The sequence below is a fragment of the Phocoena sinus genome, chromosome 13 (assembly GCF_008692025.1).
Source record: "Phocoena sinus isolate mPhoSin1 chromosome 13, mPhoSin1.pri, whole genome shotgun sequence".
NCBI classification, from domain to species: Eukaryota; Metazoa; Chordata; class Mammalia; order Artiodactyla; family Phocoenidae; genus Phocoena; species Phocoena sinus.
The window spans coordinates 62,076,561-62,096,329 of NC_045775.1; the positions used below are offsets into that span (position 1 = coordinate 62,076,561).

Genomic DNA, 19,769 nt, shown 5'->3' on the forward strand with positions numbered 1-19,769 from the left:
CTATTTTACATTTGGTAGTGTATATATGTCCATGCCACTCTCTCACTTCGTCCCAGCTTACCCTCCCACTCCCTGTGTCCTCAAGTCCATTCTCTACGTCTGTGTCTTTATCCCTGTCCTGCCCCTAGGTTCTTCATAACCGTTTTTTTTTTTAGATTCCATATATATGTATAGCTGATTCACTTTGTTATAAAGCAGAAACTAACATATCATTGCAAAGCAATTACACTCCAATAAAGATGTTAAAATCAATCAATCAATCACACACACACAAAAAAACCCCACTATTACAGTACACACTCTTGTCTGCCCATCACATAATAAGAAAAAATGTCCAATATTTAATAGCTACAAAACATGAGGATTTTTGGCCACACAAATTATATTGTTCCATAATTTTAAATAGTAAAAAGATACCTTTCTAGTATTATCAGATGATCTGTTTATCATTTTATTGGTAGTCATACTAGCAATTATATTAACAGATCTTCTAATATTAAACCATTCCTGATATGAATTCTTTGTATCTGAATATTATTCTTTTAATATACAGGTACTGCTAAATTTGAATTCTAAGTGAGATGGATTGTATAAGATTGCATAAGATTTTTATCATGTTTTGAAATCAGCACTGAGAATATTTTATCTTTCAAAATGTTTCCAATTTATGCAATGACTGATAATTCAATCAGAAAATATAAAAAGTTTTAATTAGTGACATAGAAAGTTAGAAAAATATACAGATTTTTTACAAAAAATAACCACTCAGATATAATGTTTCCTTTTGAGATTTGTTTTGATGTTCAGGTTGTTCTTATTTTTCTTTCTTGCTGATAATGTAACACAATAAATAGTGTCATAAAATAGAATTGGTATCTGTGGCATCAACTACTTTGTCTCATAATGGATAAAAATGATTCAGTCAGTAAATGTACGTGATGTTGAGTTCTATTTTAATGGTTCTGTTGAAATACAATTCCCATACCATACTACTCACCCATTTAAAGTATGTAATTCAACAGTTTTTAGTTTTTTTAATATTTTTGCAGACATGTGCAAACATAACCACAGTCAGTTTTAGAACATTTTCTTCATCTCAAAGAGAAACCCTGCCCCTTAAGCTATCACCTACTTATTCCTCATATCCATTCCCAGCCCTAGGAGACCACTAATTTCTTTCTGCCTCTGTAGACTGATGCTAAACTATTTTTTAAAGGTATTTTTGTCATTTATTCTTCAGTTCAAAAGAATACACAGTAGATCTACAAGGCAACATTCCATTAAGATTAATTTTCTCCACAGATATACACTTTAATCAGCACATTGTAAAGTGTCTTATTCTTCATGACAGTAAGTATGGTTGCATGATGAGGAAAAGAGTATATTTTCCTGCTGAGAGACTCCTATAGATTTGCCACATTCTCAAATGTGAAAAACCACTGCTTTAAAAAAAGAAACTGCTTGGAAGAAATCTAAGTTTTCTAAAAGAAAAACACATTTTCCCAGGAAAAAAATAAAATTGGTGAAATCAGGGAAATGGACAGATATAAAATAAACAAACAAAATCAAAGACTTCTCTCCCATGGAATGACAGTAATACTAGTTAATAAATATGAATGAGAAACAAACCTTCCTCAAAATACTACCTGAAATAAACCATAAAATACCAAAAATAGGACTTAGATAGGGAGCACATAAAATATTTTACCAAAAGATATAAAAGCAGGGCTTCCCTGGTGGTGCAGTGGTTGAAAGTCCACCTGCTGATGCAGGGGACACGGGTTCGTGCCCCGGTCCAGGAAGATCCCACATGCCGCGGAGCGGCTGGGCCCGTGAGCCATGGCCGCTGAGCCTGCGTGTCCGGAGCCTGCGCTCCACAACGGGAGAAGCCACAACAGTAAGAGGCCCACGCACCACAAAAAAAAAAAAAAAAAGCAAATAAGTGAGAAAAATACATATATTCCTGTTGAAAAATACCAGATGCTGAGATATGTCAATTATCTCCATTTAAATTTGCAGATTTACTGCATACTAACACTATAGGTCAGTTTTAGGGGGAGGTAAGAGGTGGAAGGGATGTGACAAAGTGATTCTCAAATTAACCTAGAAGAATAATAAGGAGGTAAATAGTATATTTTAAAAAGGGGATTTTATAGGACATATATGTCATATAAGAAATTAAAGCATACTATATCAGATGTAATAATCAAAACAATGTTGTACTGGTTCAAGACATATAGAGAGAAGGAAGGGGGCAGGCAGCAATCAGAGCCTAGAAACAGATCTTAGTATTTATATAACATATTATGATAAATGTGGCCTTCAAAATAGGTTGGGAAAGGACAGACATTTATGAACTGAATGCTGCATTCCCCCCGAAATTCTATTTTGAAGCCCTAGTGCCAGTGTAGCCTTGTTTGGAGAAGAGGCCTTGGAGAGATAATTAAAGTCAAATGAAGTCATATGGGTAAGGTCCTAATCTGATGGGATTGGTGTCCTTATAAAAGGAGAAGACACTAGAATACATGCTGAGGAAGGGCCATGTGAGAACACAATGAGAATGTGATCATCTGAAACCCAGGAGGGTCCTTACAAGAAACCAACCATGATGGCACCTTCATCTCAGACTTTCAGCCTCTGTAACTGTGAGAAAATAAATTTCTGTTGTTTAAGCTACCCAATCTATATATTTCATTATGGTAACCTGAGCTGAATAAAACAACAGATTATCACAATAATGTTATTGGAGGTGGTGAGTCATTTTCAAAATAAAGTCCAACCTCACACACAACACTAAAATAAACTTTTAGTTTATGAATTATATGTTAAACAAGTAACTACAGAAATACTAAAACTAAATATAGACAAATAATTACACTTATTTGGAATAAGGAAGACATAAATAGTAAGGTTAAAGATCAATACATTTAACTCCATTAAAAATTTTAAACTTCTGTAAAGCCATGGAAAAGAAAATCAAAGGTTAGAAACACATGAAACTAAGGAAATATTTACAACCTATATATCAGACTAGAGCTTAACATTCAGATTAAGGTTAATGTTAAACATTAACATCCATGTGTTACTAATAAATATAAAATAAAACGATTAAAATACAAAATAAAGGCAATGCATAGGAACAGGAAATTCTAAGAAGATATACAAATAACTAAAAAGATGTGAAGAGATTTTTAATATTAGTATTAAAGAAAAACATTAAATTAATTTCTGACATATAATTTCTGACATTATTATTATATTGGGAATGACTTTTTGTTTTTAAACGTAACTTTCTGCGGCATAAAAGGAATAAGGAAATAGGAATTCTAACAGATGATGCTTAGTGATGCTAAATGGTTCAATCTTTTTGTATAGCAAATTAGCAATACACATCCAGAGCCTCAGAAATATACAGATCCTTTAACTCACTAAATTCACATCTAAGAATTTATCCTAAGTATAATTAATGTGCAAGGACATGTTAATAAAAATATTTACTTCAATGTTTATAACAGCTTAAAAAAACTTTTTAAAAAAGTGCATCAAGTGAATTAATTTTTTAAAATGGTACATTCCTAAAAATGGAACATTATACAAATGCACATTAAAACTAATACAAATTCATTAGATATTAAATGAAAAATACAGCATGTTTTACGTAAAATATATATTGTATATCATGTATTCATTCACAGAAAAAGGGGTCTTGAAATTTACATATAAGAAAGCTAATAATAATCATGCCAGGGATCATGGCCAAACTCGTTACTATTAATAATCAATATTTCCTAACTACCTTTTAATAACCATGTTATCTTTGTATAACTTTTTTATGTAAGAGCACACCATGCAATGGAGGAAAGTAAAGCATTTAAAAAACGATCCTAGGACAATGGATATACTATTGCAAGAAAAAATAAAATGAGATCTTTAATCATACCCTAAATGACAATAAGAATAGGTGGTAGTAACTACATAAATGTGTAACAATCAAGCCATGAAATAGTTAGACTGTTTTTTAGTCTCAGAACAGGCAGAACTTTTAAAAAATATTTTTAAATGTTCCAGACTTTATTATGACATAAGCATATTAATGGTAAAAATGTCAGGTCAAGTCCTTGGACACAAATAAGCAATGGGAGAAATTTTAAAATAAGATAAATATAATTAGATACATAAACATTTAACATTTTAAATACTAAAGAAGAAACCACCAACAAAAATAAAAGGAGAAAAATATTTGCAACACATTCAATAACGACATACCCTCTTTGGTTTCAAACTCATACATTAATCAATCTCCTAGACCCTACTACTTGAATAGCACAAAAAGTATCTCAAAGTAATCACAGCCAAAGGTAACTTATGACTTCCCCACTCCAAACCATCAAAACCAACACTATCATCCAAGGAAGGAAACTATAAACCTAGGCATTAGCTTGATACTTCTTTCTACCTTACCTCTTGTATATTAAACCATCAGAAAGTATAATTAATCTTACTTCCTAAAAATCTCTCAAACTCATCCACATCTCTCTATATCTACTATCACCTTGGTCCAGCAATCATCATCTCTTGTCTGGAATACTAGCCTAGCCTACTAACTGTTCTCCCCACATCCATTCTCATCCCTCATCTGTAATTTAGCCAGAACAATCTTTTAAAAATAGAAATCTGACTTTCTCACTCCAATTTACCCCCAACACACACATACTCACTCAACCCACTGCTTAAAGGGTCAAACAGGTCCTAAATAATATGACACCTACCTACTTCTTTATTCTCACTTCCTACCTTAGTTGCCTAGCTTTCTATGTTTATGTTCTAACCACTTGGGACATCTTTCAGTTTCCTAAAATGGCTACAATCCCTTCAATTACAGATTTTACACATGGTATTTACTCTAAAACACTTGCTAATGACTAGATAAAGAGAGTTGAAGGGTTATGAATGACTTTTAAGTTTCTGGCTAGCATAACTAGATGTATACTGTTCTTGAAATTTTTTAAATACCAAATTATCTTCTATTATTAACTCCTCACTATTATTCCTCAAACACTTCAGACATAAAAGTACCTCAAAGTCCTTGTACTACTGTTCCTTTCACCTGGAATGATCTTTTAATTGATCATTACACAAATAGTTACTCCTTGATATTTAGATCTCAGAATGCCACTTCAGATCAACCAGACAAAAGCAGGCACCTTGTTGCCCTAATCTATCACTCTATTTTAATTGTCTACATTGCATTATCACTGTCTGATATTCCTATTTATTTGTTTATTGGGAATCTCCCCAATTAAAATATAACTCTCTGAGAGCAAAGACTTTATTCTTATTCATTCTTGTATTCCCATTGCCAACATGTAATCCTTGTTTAAGAAATATTGAATGAATGAGTAATTCAGAGCCAGCATTCTCTGCTTGTAATAAAGTAGATTATCATCAACAATTGATGCTATCATAAAATATATCAATAGATCATGGGAACTCATAATTAAGCAACTTACTAAAATGTTGTAGAGTAAGAATAAATCTGTGAACTCCAAATCAGTATGAACAGGCATTATGAAGGCAATATGGAGTAGTGGCTAAGAACATGGGCTCTGCAGTCACACCGTCGCGGTTTGAATCCAAGCTCCACCACTTACTGGGTGACATCAGGCTGTTTACCTAACCTCTCTGAGGTTCAGTTCCCCAGACTATAGGGTAAATATAACAATAGCACGTGCCTTATAGGGATGAAGTGAGGATGAAATATATATGCAGTACACAATAACAATATAATAACAATGCCTGAGACATAGACAGCAATCAAATGTTAGCTGCTGTTTTCTTATTGCAAAGAGCATTCACAAAAGTGGGCTTAGTGTTAGAGAACATGCAGTTTGAAGTGACTACCTCCATACATCTTTGAAGAAGATGACTCCAAATGGGTGATTTCAAACAATACACATATGATGATTTTAAAGCAGTAGAAGACTGAATAGCATATAGATAATTAGCTTGAAGTAAGAACTTCTCTCGTGCTTCTTACATACCGAGTGAGTACGGAGTGCTGCGATGGTTTTTGAAAGTGCCATTTCCCACAGTTCATCGATGTAGGCTCTATTTACTAAACCCTGGGTTGTATGTAAAATGTGATCTTCAACCACAAAAAAGCTAAGATTGAGGAAAAAAGAAAGCACAGCTGTCAGAAATTACAGTTTGACTACTATCATAAGGGGATGACAAACATTAAGAGTTGTCATCAAATTGGAAGTTAATACTAGTCATTTTTTCTTAAAGAAAGCTGTTTGGTATCACAAACAAAATCAGATTTCTTAGACTTGGAATTATACCTCTGATCATGATATCATCTTAACCACTTCTATAGAAATTGGAGTCACATTCCTATTAAATGTTAACCATGTTATCTAGAAATTTTAAAGGAAAGAAGAAAAATGTTTATAGGTAAAGAAGGCTAATTTCACTACATTAAAATCAACAGCCCATTAATACATTTTAAAAAACGAATAGAATCTAAAGAGATAACGAAAGTTAAAGCACGCATTTTTTTTAAGAATCCAACACACAAAATACCAAAATAATCCTCCTTATATAAACTTTCTCATCAAAGTGCTGAAAAGATATCTTACAAAGGTAAAAAAAAAATACACACGTATCTTTTAACATTCTTCTGTGGCTTCTTAATTTTTATGCATCTAAAATGTATCTTCAGCTTTCTTGCCTAAATATTCATACTAATTAAAACAATTCTTTAAATAGGGAATTGTTATGATACATTTTAATCAAAGGTATCAATTACATTGCAACAATCTAAACTTGGAAAAAAAAGAAATTTCATGGAACAATCCAACTTATTTCCCTTCTTTTTAACTGCAAAGTCACTATTTTGCAATTAGAATAAGCTGTCTATATTTGGGATGTTTATTTGGGAACTGCAATTCCATACTAGTATATATACTCCAGATGAGGATGGCAAACTATACAGTCCATGGAACAAATCTGGCCCACTGCTTGTTTTTATAAACAGTGTTTTATTGGAACACAGCCATTGTCTTTCATTTACATATTGTCTATAGCTGCTTTCGTACCACAACAAAGCTGAATAGTTCTAACAGAAACCGTATGGCCTGCTGAGCCTAAAATACTTTACTATTTGGCCCTTTTAGAAAAAAACTTGCCAACTTTTGCTGATATTTGGTTCCCACTTAAATATAATGAAAAAACAGAACATCACATATAATAAGACTACAATTCAATATTTTTCTCCCTTTATCCATAAAAAGGGTTCCTCAACAATATAGAATTATGTTCCCCAACATAATTCTATGAAACGAATAGACATTCCTTTAAAATCATCAGATATTCAAAACAAATCTTGTCTTAAGAATTCAGAAAAGAAAAAAAATTTCCCAAAGAACACGATATACTTTTCCAAGTCTCACAAAAAGTGTATAAACAATTGAAAGTGTATAAATTTAAAACACACACACACACAAACACACACATACCCACCCTACAATTTGATTAAAATACTTCCTGTAGCCATCTAAAGTTTCATGCTGCAACAAAGCAAAGAGAAAAAAGTTATTGTTTCTGTTTTGACACATTAAGACAGTTAAAATCAGCTAATTAATTTCTTAAGGCTCAATTCCAAAGACTATAAAGTAAATATAATAATAGTACCTACCTTATAGGATTACAGTGAGGATGAAATGAGATAATACATATCTAGTACTTAGAACAATGCCTGACACATAGCAAGCAACAGATGTTAGTTGCTACTTTCTTAATGCAAGTAACATCCAGTGGTCCCAGAGTGACAGTTTGGGGTGGAGGTGGGGGGGAAGCCCAAATGGAAAATAATTAAAAGATACCACAGAAGAAAAGTGAAAAAGGGAGAAAAGTAAAGGTGGTGATCCTACCATGTTAGAAGGAGGCTGGAGCACCAAACGAGCCTGTTTTCGCCTCTGTTTTCGGTAGTAGTTCTCAAACGTTTCCCGGGCACCCTGTTAAACAAACAAAAGGAAATGGGTTGATACATTTGGACCAATTACTCTAGTATTTTATGGGAAATTCCCAGGACAGGAATTGAGGCAGCCCCACATTTCTCAAAATCTGCTATTTTAACACTGATAATCTTCGGAAAAATAAAAATAACTATTATCACTTATTGAACCTTACTTACAAATACCAATAGAGATGGATACAAAAAATTCTTAAGAGGAAACTACCAGAACTCAGCCTCCAACACACCAAAGCTGGTTTCTGAATCAATTATCACAAATTCACAAGAAAGACAAACCAACATTCTCATAGGTTATAACAACAGTTTAGAAAATGGTTCTTAAAAAAAAAACCTCACAGAACATTCCAGAATAAAAACTAGTCTCAAATAAATCATGACCAAAAGACCAAAGGGAGGCAGGAAAAAGCAGGAGCTGAGAACATTAAGTCAGTCTTCTCAGACAGAATATAATCTAGCACAGGATTAATACCAAAAAGGAAGAAACAAAGCCCTGAAAAGTCTTAGCACACAGTTTCTACTTTTCATTTAGGGTTTCTGGGCTTAAACTGAAAGGTGCTCTAGAGAACAAAAGCCAACTCATGAGCTCTATAACTAGGGTTGAACAGTGTCCTCTCAAAATTCATGTCGTTCCCAGGACCTCACAACATGAACCTATTTAGACATAGGGTCATTACAGATGTAATTAGTTAAATTAAGATGCAGTCATACTACAGTAGGGCGACCCTTAATCCAATATAACTGGTGTCTTCATAAGAAGAGGAAAATGCTATATGAAGGCAGAAACACAGGGAGAACACCATATGGTGCCACAAGCAGAGATGGGACTGATGCAGCTGCAAGCCAAGGAACACCAAGGACTGCTGGCCACCACCAGAAGCTACAGAAAGGCAAGGAAAGATTCTACCCAGAATCTGAGAGGGAGGATGGCCTTCTGTTATCCTCACTTTGGATTTCTAGTCTCCAAAACTGTGACAGAACAAATTTCTCTTATTTTAAGCCACCCAGTTTGTGCTACTTGATTATAGCAGCCATAAGAAACTGATATAAGCTCAAAGCTTTTAAAACATGATGCTTCCCATTATTAAACTCTACTCGCAACCCAAGACTTTTCTAAATAAGAGTAGAAAGGGAAAGACAGCATTACACAGTGGTTAAGAGTACTGATTTTAGAACCAAATGATTTTATTCAAACCATGGCTCTGCCCCTTACTAGCTGTATAACTCATATGACTAGCTATGTAGCTTCCCTTTCATTATTTTAACTTCCAGTATTTAACTCTTTACCTTTCACTAATAGATGTGCTATGGTTTACTCATTTGTAGAGATGCCAAACTCACATGGTTGTAATAAGGATTTAGAAGAGTTATAAAGCTTTTAGAATAGTACCTGATAAATAATAACCACTATGCAAGTACTTATTTAAAACATAAATAAGATGAAATCAGTGATGAAACAGAAAGCCCAGCCCATGTGAACATAAACTCCATGAAATACCTGGTTCAGTTTTCTTCACCTTCCCAAAAGTCTGAAGAATTTTACTCAATATGACTTCTTTGTTAGATCCCTAAACCAGGAAAACTGTTTAAGGTACTAAATCATGCAGCCTCAATAGTGTAGCTCAGGCGTTGGCAAATGTTTTCCATAATGGGCAGGACAGTAAATAGGCTTTGGTGAGCCATCCAGGCTCTGATGCTACTACTCAACTCTGCTGCTGTAGTGCAAAAGCAGCCATAGACAATACATAAATGAGTGTGGCTGTGTTCCAATAAAACCTGATTTGTGAAAACTGAAATTAGAATTTCGTATCATTTTCACCTGTCATGAAACATTACTCCTCTTATGATTTTTTGTATGAATACCAACCATTTAAAAATGTAAAAGTTCACACAGGTCATACAGAAACAGGCAGTAGGCTGGATTTGGCCCATAAGTCATGGTTTGATGACCCCTGGGGTAGCTTAAAAACAAAGGTTTTAAAACACTAAAGTTATTATAACTGTACACATCTGAATTTTTCTGCCTAAAAAATGAAAACAAACATTAAGACAGCTATTTCAAGGCTTTCTTAGTCTATAAGTTAGTGAGGTAGCAAATAATTCTATTTAAGAAATAAAAAGTGGAAACTGTCTGTTGGTTTGTTAAAGCTGTTCCCCACTTGTCACCATTTTACAGCATAGAGGTATTATTAAATGTCAATTACATTCTATACACTCTGAATGGCTTTTCATTTTAAGGTTAACAGCCCTAAAGGCCCTTTATTATTTTAGTGTGAGGTTACACTTTCAACATGCTCTCTAGCCCAGATACACTTAGCTGAGAATTTAGGGAAAGCCTTCTAATTAGAACACACTATATTAACTTAATTATTTGTTGTAAATGGTAGAAAATAAGATGAAATTCTATATAAAAACCAAATCATGAACCTCTACTTAATTCTAAAGTATATACATTTTGCTTTTTCAATAAAATTAAAACATAAGAAAAGACCAATTTATCTAATAGATCTGGCTTCCCCATTTACAAAAATGAGCTAGATTTTCCCTAGTGGGTGCTAAATAAATTCACCTCTGATTATTCTATTTCCTTTGCCAATTTTGTCAACTCAATGCTTATAGGAGAAATTTGAGAAATAGAGGTCTGACCAATCCAGTTGAGTAAATGATGAAGTGCCTGTCTATTCACAAATAAGTCAACAGACAGTGAACTATAGAGTTCTGCCACTTCAGCCTCAAGCTCCTTTAATCACTCAAATGAAAAAACAAAACACAAACCAAAAAAGCCACCTCAAAAGCTACTGAAGGTATAAACAAATAGATATAAAACAATCGGCAGGCAAGCAAAAGTTGTTCTGTTTTTCATTTTATGTCATTAGTATGACAGTGCTACAAAGGCTGTATAATAATTAATGAATTAATACACACAATGTCACAGAAAAATTAGTCACAGTGTATATGAAGTGCTCACCATGTGATAGACACTGAGAATCTCCTCACTGAATTTATAGTCTATGGTGGAAGACTAGAAATTAAACAAGCAATTATATAAAATCCTATTAAAATTATATTAGAATCCTATGTATTGAAGTGGGATGTATGTCTGAGTGTGTGTGTGTATGCGTGTGTGCACGTGCACTTAGGGGGTGGGAGGAATGTTAGAGAAAGATTCTCAGAAAAAAAATGACATTTATACTCATAATTGAAGAATGACTCAGAAGAATAAGCCAGGTAAACAGAAAGAAAAAAAAAACAATGTTCCTTGTAGACACAGAGAAGTTCAAAGAAAAAAGGTATCACATATCCCATGAATTGAAAGAAGTTCTTCATGGCTGGAACTTCAGGGTGTAAAGGAGAGGGATGACAAGAGACGAGGCTGGAGGACTTTGTAAGTCGTGTTAAGATATCTGGACTTCAACTCTAGGTTTAGACACCTGGAAGTTGTAATATAGTGAGTAGAATAAAGGAAGGGGAAATTAGCTACAAAGAGATCAGTCAGAATCTGATATATATTTAGGAGGCATAAGCCAATTGGATATATGTGGTAAAGGACATGAAGGAAAGAAGGCTGATGTGAGGTTTCTAACCTAGTTAACTAGTTTGGTTGGTGGCGTCATTTATGAGAGAGGAATCAGAAGAAAATACAGTTGGTTATTGTAGGGCGCGGCCGGATAGCCATTACGCATGCACTAAGTATGCCGCTAGGGCGTATGCACCTAATATGCTAATCAGGTTTTGAAGCAGTGGCCTATCCAAAGTCCGGCTTGCGAAATGCGATAACCATACGGACGAATCAGGGACTTACACGAGTCCTTAAGCCCTTATATAAGCAGACAGGCTCGAGCGTACGGGGTCTTCCTTCCATCCGCCCGAAACCAAGCTGTACTCCAATAAAGTGTGATGCGAGAAGAATCTAGCGTGTGGTGATTCGTCATTCTGCTGGTCAGAAGCGGCTCACCGCAAGTGGTGCCGAAACCCGGGAACCTGCGCGCCCCGCATGGAGGACCGATTCAGAACTCGACACACGGAGTGAACCGCCGTTAAGTAGTCCAGTTTAGGTATGTTTTTGCTGCAATAGAGCCCGAGATTTTTATTTTCGCTTTCGTTCTCTTCGTAGCTGTCGCACTTTTTGTCTGCGTGTGGCTACAGTGCCATCAGCCCGACCGAGTGTGTCTCCCCTGGCCATTAGATAGGTCAGAGATCTTCCCGCTTTAGCAAGTTGTTCATATATGAGAGTGAACTATGGGGAATAGTTCATCCGCGGAACCAACCGTTGGATTCCATGAGCCCATCCAAGCCCTTCTGAACGATCGAGGACTTAAGATTTCACATAAAACTATTAGTAAACTGTTGCAGGATATTGATGGTGCCGCCCCATGGTTTGCGGTGTCTGGAAGCCTGACTGTTCCATCTTGGGAAAAACTGGGGAAGGACTTGGCTGATCGTCACAAAATGGGGGAGCTCTCTCGAGGCACGTTTCCATTATGGAGAATGATACATTCGTGCTTAAGAGAAGGGAAATGCGAAGATATTGTACAGATGGGCCGTAAAGCTCTTAGCATACATCAAGATAGTGCGTCAGAAAGTGAAAATATAGGGACTACGGTAGATAGGCCTAAGAATCCTAGGAAAAAGAGAGAAAAACAAATAGAAAAATCGGATGCAACGCCAGGATTGTATCCACTTTTAGATGAATTTAAAGCGCTTTATTTGTCTCAAGATGAGTTGAATCCCAAGGAGGAGGCGGATCTGGAAGAAGCAGCTGCCGAATATGAAAGAGGACGATATGGCAGTTCCCCATGTGCTCGTCCGCCATTTTGTGCCTCTGCGGGTGCTCGTCCGCCATTTTGTGCTTCTGCTAAATCAAAAGCTTTAACATGTACTCAGACTTCCGCTTTTATTGCTAGCGCCCCCCCGGCGCTGCGGTTCGGGAACCGCCAAAGTGTACATTCATACCCAGAGAAGTCTGGTCTCAGGTACCCACAGCTTTTCCGGTGTTTGAAGACCCAGCCACGCGTCAAAGATATTATGAGATGGTGGATCATAAAATACTTAAGGATCTTGCAGAGGCTGCCAGGGGATATGGGGTTACTGCTAATTATACCTTGATGCTATTGCAGCGCCTTACGCGAAATGCATTGACGCCCACAGATTGGCATGATATTGCTCGTGCTTGCCTGTCCATGGGGCAATATTTAGATTGGAAATCAATTGTGGCTGACTTGGTGTACAGCCAGGCGAGAGAGAATGCCGCCAATGGGCAACCTGCCTGGAATGCCGAGATGCTGCTAGGACAGGGCCAGTGGTTAAATAATCAGACGGTGTTTCCGGTAGAGGTTTATGGCCAAATAAACCAGATTGGCATGCAAGCGTGGCGTGCCCTCCCAAATAAAGGAGAAGTTACAGGGAATTTGACTAAGATTATACAGGGAAGCACCGAGCCATTTTCTGATTTTGTAGCTAGGATGATGGAAGCTGCAGGAAGGATTTTTGGTAGCGTAGATGATGCTCTGCCGCTAGTAAAACAGCTAATTTATGAACAAAGCACAAAGGAGTGCCGCAGGGCAATAACACCTATTAAAGGAAAGTCTTTGGAGGCATGGATGAAGATGTGTAGAGAAATTGGAGGGCCTTTATCTAATGCTGGGTTAGCGGCAGCAGTAATGGCTGCCACCAATAATGCAAAGCCCTCTGGAAAATCAGGGGTTTGTTTCCAGTGTGGGAGGCCTGGACACATTAAGAGACAATGTAGAGAAATGAGCAAAAAACCAAATATGCCACCTCAAAAGACTCCAGGAACCTGTCCTAGATGTAAAAAAGGGAAGCATTGGGCAAATGAATGTAGATCCGTTAAGGATATTAATGGACAACCCATCCCGTCCGCTACAGCGCTTGCAGACTCAAGGAATGCTTATGCCTCCAGTTCAAAAAACGGGATGGGGCTTCCCTGGTGGCGCAGTGGTTGGGAGTCCGCCTGCCGATGCAGGGGACACGGGTTCGTATCCCGATCCGGGAAGATCCCACGTGCCGCGGAGCGGCTGGGCCCGTGAGCCATGGCCACTGAGCCTGCGCGTCCGGAGCCTGTGCTCCGCAACGGGAGAGGCCACAACAGTGAGAGGCCCATATACCGCAAAAAAAAAAAAAAACAAAAAAAAAAACAAAAAACAAAACAAAACAAAAAAAAAAACGGGATGAAGGGCCCCCGGTCTCAGGGCCCGAAAATTTTTGGGGCCCACGAGAATGTGAGTTTCCAACCACCCAAACCCCGAGGCGAGCCACGTCAGGATCCGCAGGGTTGGACCTCCGTGCCGCCTCCAGAATGGTACTAACAATGACTATGGGTGTACAGCCCGTGGAGACCGATATGAAAGGACCACTACCTAAAGGGACGGTCGGATTGGTGTTGGGCCGATCCTCCTCTGCTCTAAAAGGGCTCATAGTCTTACCCGGGGTAATTGATTCTGATTATACTGGAATAATTAAGGTCATGTGCCAATCCCCAAAAGGAGTAGCTATTATAAATCCCGGTGATCGAATTGCCCAATTGTTGGTGTTGCCATCTCTTCATGAAAAATACCCTGCTCGCTCCAAGGACCGAGGAGATCGCGGATTTGGATCTACTGGGGTTGATCTGGCCTGTTTATCATTGTCTCTTGATGATCGTCCTATGATGGATTTAATTATAGAAGGAAAGGTATTTTCCGGTCTGGTTGATACCGGAGCTGATCGCAGTATTATTACTGCCACCTACTGGCCAAAATCCTGGCCTTTACAGACCTCCTCTCAGACCTTACAGGGTTTAGGATACGCCAAAGCACCCCAAATTAGCTCTAAAACACTGACCTGGATTTTTGAAGATCAGAAAGGGAAGTTTCAACCCTTTGTGGTTGAAGGATTGCCACTTAATCTGTGGGGAAGGGATGTGCAAAGCCAGATGAAATTAAAACTTACTAATGATTATTCCGAGGCTGCACAGCAAATGATGCTCAGGTCTGGTTTTATACCAGGCAGAGGGATAGGAAAAAATTTACAAGGTACTGCTGCTCCTATAGAAGCTCAGGGAAACCCCTGTCGCAGGGGGCTGGGTTTTTCTCAGGGGTCACTGAGTTAATGATTCCTATTACATGGAAGACCACAATGCCCGTGTGGATCCCTCAGTGGCCGTTGTCTAAAGAAAAGTTGGAGGCAGCATCGCAATTAGTAGAGGAACAATTACAATTGGGACACCTAGAACCCTCTCAGTCACCCTGGAATACTTCTATTTTTGTTATTAAGAAAAAATCAGGGAAATGGCGCTTGCTCCATGATCTAAGAGCAATAAATCAACAAATGCAGGTCATGGGACCCATACAACGCGGCCTACCGGCTTTGACAGCCATCCCACAGGGGTGGCCCATTATTGCCGTTGATATAAAAGATTGCTTTTTTTCCATTCCATTGAATAGCAAAGACAAAGAGAGGTTTGCTTTTACATTACCCTCAATTAATCATGAAAGGCCTGATAAGAGGTATCAATGGGTCGTGCTTCCTCAGGGTATGGCCAATAGCCCCACCATGTGTCAACTTTATGTTGACACTGCCTTACAGCCAGTACGGGATAAGTTCCCGGATGTTAAAATTATTCATTACATGGATGATGTTTTGCTGTCAGCCCCTAGCATGACACTGCTTGAGCAGGTCTTGGGAGATTTATCTGTGAGTTTAGAGAATAGAGGTTTATATTTGGCCCCTGAAAAAATTCAAAAGGGAGATGCCATTAACTTTTTAGGAGCTGTTATAAACAAAACCAAAATAGTGCCTCAAAAAATTGAAATTAGAACCAGCCGTTTGGTAACTTTGAATGATTTTCAGAAATTGCTTGGGGATATTAATTGGCTTCGACCGTATTTGAGTCTGACTCGCTTTGAATTACAACCTTTGTTTGCTGTATTGGAAGGTAATCCTGATCTTAATTCCCCGCGTCAGATGACCCCCGAGGCCCAAACAGCTCTTCAGAAGGTGGAACAGGCTCTTATGAAAGCACAATTACAGCGTTATGACAGTACCTTGCCTATTTGGATGTGTGTTCTTCCAACCTTAGGATTTCCAACAGGTGTTCTTTGGCAAGATGGGCCCTTGCTTTGGATCCATACCAAGTCCCTGGGGATGAAGACACTGTCTCACTATCCATCTATGGTTGCTGAGGTTGCCTTCTTGGGTATTAAACAATGTGTTTCCGCCTTTGCAATGTTGCCGGAAAAACTTGTAGTTCCCTATACTAAGGATCAAATAGAAATATTAACTGCTACCACCTCTGAGTGGTCTATACTTATTTATACCTTTTCTGGAACTATTGATAACCATTTGCCCAAGAGTGAAATTTTGAAATTCATTATCCAGCAACCTGTCATTTTTCCAAGGGTCACTGTAGAGCGACCACTAAATGATGCCCTGACCATTTATACGGACGGATCAAAATCCGGAAAAGGGGCTTATATGGTTCAGGGTCAGCATCCTGTCGTTATAGACTATCGACCTGATGCTCCTCAAGTGGTGGAATGTCATGTGGTTTTGGAAGTTTTTCAACGATTTCAAGAACCCTTTAATTTGATCTCTGATTCATTGTATGTGGTTAATGCAGTGAAACATCTTGAAGTGACCCCCCATATTCGATCATCCAGCACAGTGGCATCCTTGTTGGCCGGGATAAGGTTTCAGATATTGCGCCGCCAACACCCCTTTTATGTTACCCATATACGGGCTCATTCCCTGTTGCCTGGTCCAATGGCAAAAGCCAATGAACAAGTTGATATGGCAACACGTGTTTTCTTATCCTTGGATCAAAAGCAGCAAGCACAAGAATTTCATGAGCTATATCATGTATCATCTGCAGTGTTGAGAAATAAGTTTTTCATTACTAGAGCCGAGGCCAGACATATTGTTAAGTCTTGTTCCACTTGTGCCCAATTTTTGCCGGCCCAAAAGACTGGTGTAAATCCCAGAGGTTTGTCCCCAAACGAGCTGTGGCAGATGGATGTCACTCATGTTCCCTCCTTTGGGAAGCTCCAGTATGTTCATGTGTCTGTGGATACCTATTCCGGGGTGGTACATGCTACCCCTCTCTCTGGAGAACGGGTTCAACATGTTATTACTCATTGCCTTGAAGCCTGGGCAGCCTGGGGCAAGCCTGCTAAACTAAAGACAGATAACGGCCCAGCTTATAGTTCCAAGAGCTTTGTTCTCTTTTGTCAAAAAATGCAAATAGAACATGTTACGGGCCTGCCTTACAATCCACAAGGCCAAGGTATAATAGAGCGAACTAATCGCACACTTAAAGAATTGCTTTTAAAACAAAAAGGGGGAATAGCGGAGAATTGCACCCCGAAGCAGAAATTGTCGCTTGCCTTATTTACTATTAATTTTTTGAATTTACATGATGAGAAAGAAACTTCTGCTGAACGCCATATGATACGTGAACAAAAGGATTACGGCAGAGTGATGTGGAAAGATGTGTTGTCCAATCAATGGAAGGGCCCGGATCGCGTTGTCACGCGATCCAGGGGATCTCTTTGTGTTTTTCCACAGGATCAAGATCCGATTTGGGTCCCGACAAGGTTAACAAGAGTCGTGGAAGATAATCCCAAGAACGATGTGGAGCGCTCAAGGAGTGACACTGGACTGGATACCGTTGATGAGCTTCCCCCTGCTCAAGGCGGAGATCAAGACGTTTGGGGAATTAGCCGAACCTGGCCAGTCCCCATCCCCGTTCATTCTCAAAGTACCATTCTCCCAGTATTGTATTCCACTAGCTGTGAGATGAATACGGCTTGTGCTAGGCCACTAAGCACAGATTGGATGCTCTGAATAAGAGCAAGCAGATTGGAGAATTCCTAAAGGGAAATTGGTCCCGCGAGGCGGAGAAGATGATATTTAAGCAGAAGTTGAATATCCTGCAGCTGAATGCAACCAGAGTGGATCCAGTGACTCTTGGAGAATTTACCGCATGGCTAGCTAGAGCATTTTCCTTTTTTAAGGAATGGGTGGGTGTGGGACTGTTCGCAGCCTGCTGTTTGTTTGGGATAGTGTTGTGTCTCTGGTTGGTCTGTCGTATTCGCATTCGAACCCGGCGAGATAGGATAATGCTCACTCAGGCGCTTGTGGCCATCAGTGAAGGCGAGTCCCCCGCAGCCTGGCTCTCCACCCTAAAAAACATATGATCGCCCTTGCACAGAGGGGCCTTGCCGCCATTGCACCTCTATAGGGGATCGGCCCTAGGGGCTGCCTCTGCACGGAGAGGTCTCGTTACCATTGCACCTCCATGAGGAGCCCATGCCACGTGAAGACAGCCCTTGCACCCTGCAGTTCGATTGCGAGCATTGCACGCAGGAGAGTGTCTGCGAATGCAAGCGGAAACTACCGGTACACCGTGTACATACCCCGGTATGAGCACTGGTACAGGTCAATGTCCGCTGCAATGGTCAAAAAGAAAAAAGGGGGAGATGTAGGGCGCGGCCGGATAGCCATTACGCATGCACTAAGTATGCCGCTAGGGCGTATGCACCTAATATGCTAATCAGGTTTTGAAGCAGTGGCCTATCCAAAGTCCGGCTTGCGAAATGCGATAACCATACGGACGAATCAGGGACTTACACGAGTCCTTAAGCCCTTATATAAGCAGACAGGCTCGAGCGTACGGGGTCTTCCTTCCATCCGCCCGAAACCAAGCTGTGCTCCAATAAAGTGTGATGCGAGAAGAATCTAGCGTGTGGTGATTCGTCATTCTGCTGGTCAGAAGCGGCTCGCCGCAGGTTATTACCCATGGTTTCCTAATTTGCAAATTTGCCTACCTGCTAAAATTTATGTGTAGCCTCAAAATCAATACTCATGGCACTTTCATAGTCATTCAAGGACGTACACAGCGTGGGGATAATTTTGCGTTGCCCGATGCACATGTTCCTAGCTGAGGCCGAACAAAGCAACACTCTTCTTTCTTATTTCACTTCACACACTATAAACAATTATTCTTTTCATGGTCTATCTAGTGCCACATTTTTCAAATTTTTGTGCTTTTTTAAAATATTTGAGGCATAACTGACATAACATTATATTAGTTTCAGATGTACAACTTAATGATTCAATATTTGTGTATACTGCAAAATGATCACCAAAATAACTCTAGTTAACATCTATCACCATGTAGTTATACAGATTTTTTTTCTTGTAATGAGAACTTTTAAGATCTGCTTTCTTAGCAAGTTGAAAATATATAATACAGTATTATTAACTATAGTTACCATGCTGTACATTCCATCCCCAGGACTTATTTATTTTATAACAAAGTTTGTACCTTTTGACCACCTTCATCCAATTCCTCCAACCCCTACTCCCTGCCTCTGGCAACCACCAATCTGCTCTCGGTAACTATGGGTCCAGATGGGTTTTGTTCATTTATTTAGATTCCACATATAAGTGAGTTACAACAGAGTGTCCGTCTTTCCCTGTCTGACTTATTTCACTTAGTGTAATGACCTCAAGGTCTACTCACGTTGTCACAAATAGAAAGATCTCTTATTTGAAATCTTTATATGACTGAATAATATTCCATTGTGCATATATGTACCACATCTTTATCCATTCATCTACTGATGGATACTTAGGTTGCTTCCATATCTTGGCTATTGTAGATAATACTGCAATATGGGGATGCATTTATCTTTTCGAGTTAATGTTTTTATTTTCTTTGGATAAATGCCCAGAAGTG

General features: G+C 38.6%; 1 protein-coding gene across 6 annotated transcripts in view; it reads right to left on the minus strand.

Annotated features, from left to right (window-relative positions):
- The window catches only part of EXOC6B (exocyst complex component 6B), a 729,400-nt gene that overhangs the window by 349,821 nt on the left and 359,810 nt on the right, over positions 1-19,769 (minus strand). For all 6 annotated transcript variants that reach the window (XR_004352738.1, XM_032652455.1, XM_032652454.1 and 3 more), the window contains 3 exons: positions 7,932-8,015; positions 7,522-7,568; positions 6,042-6,162 (listed from right to left, as the gene is read on the minus strand). Coding sequence is in view for 5 of the 6 variants with exons in the window: in XM_032652455.1 (XP_032508346.1) it covers positions 6,042-6,162; positions 7,522-7,568; positions 7,932-8,015 (252 nt within the window). In the remaining variant the exon portion in view is untranslated. The remainder of the gene's footprint in view (positions 1-6,041; positions 6,163-7,521; positions 7,569-7,931; positions 8,016-19,769) is intronic.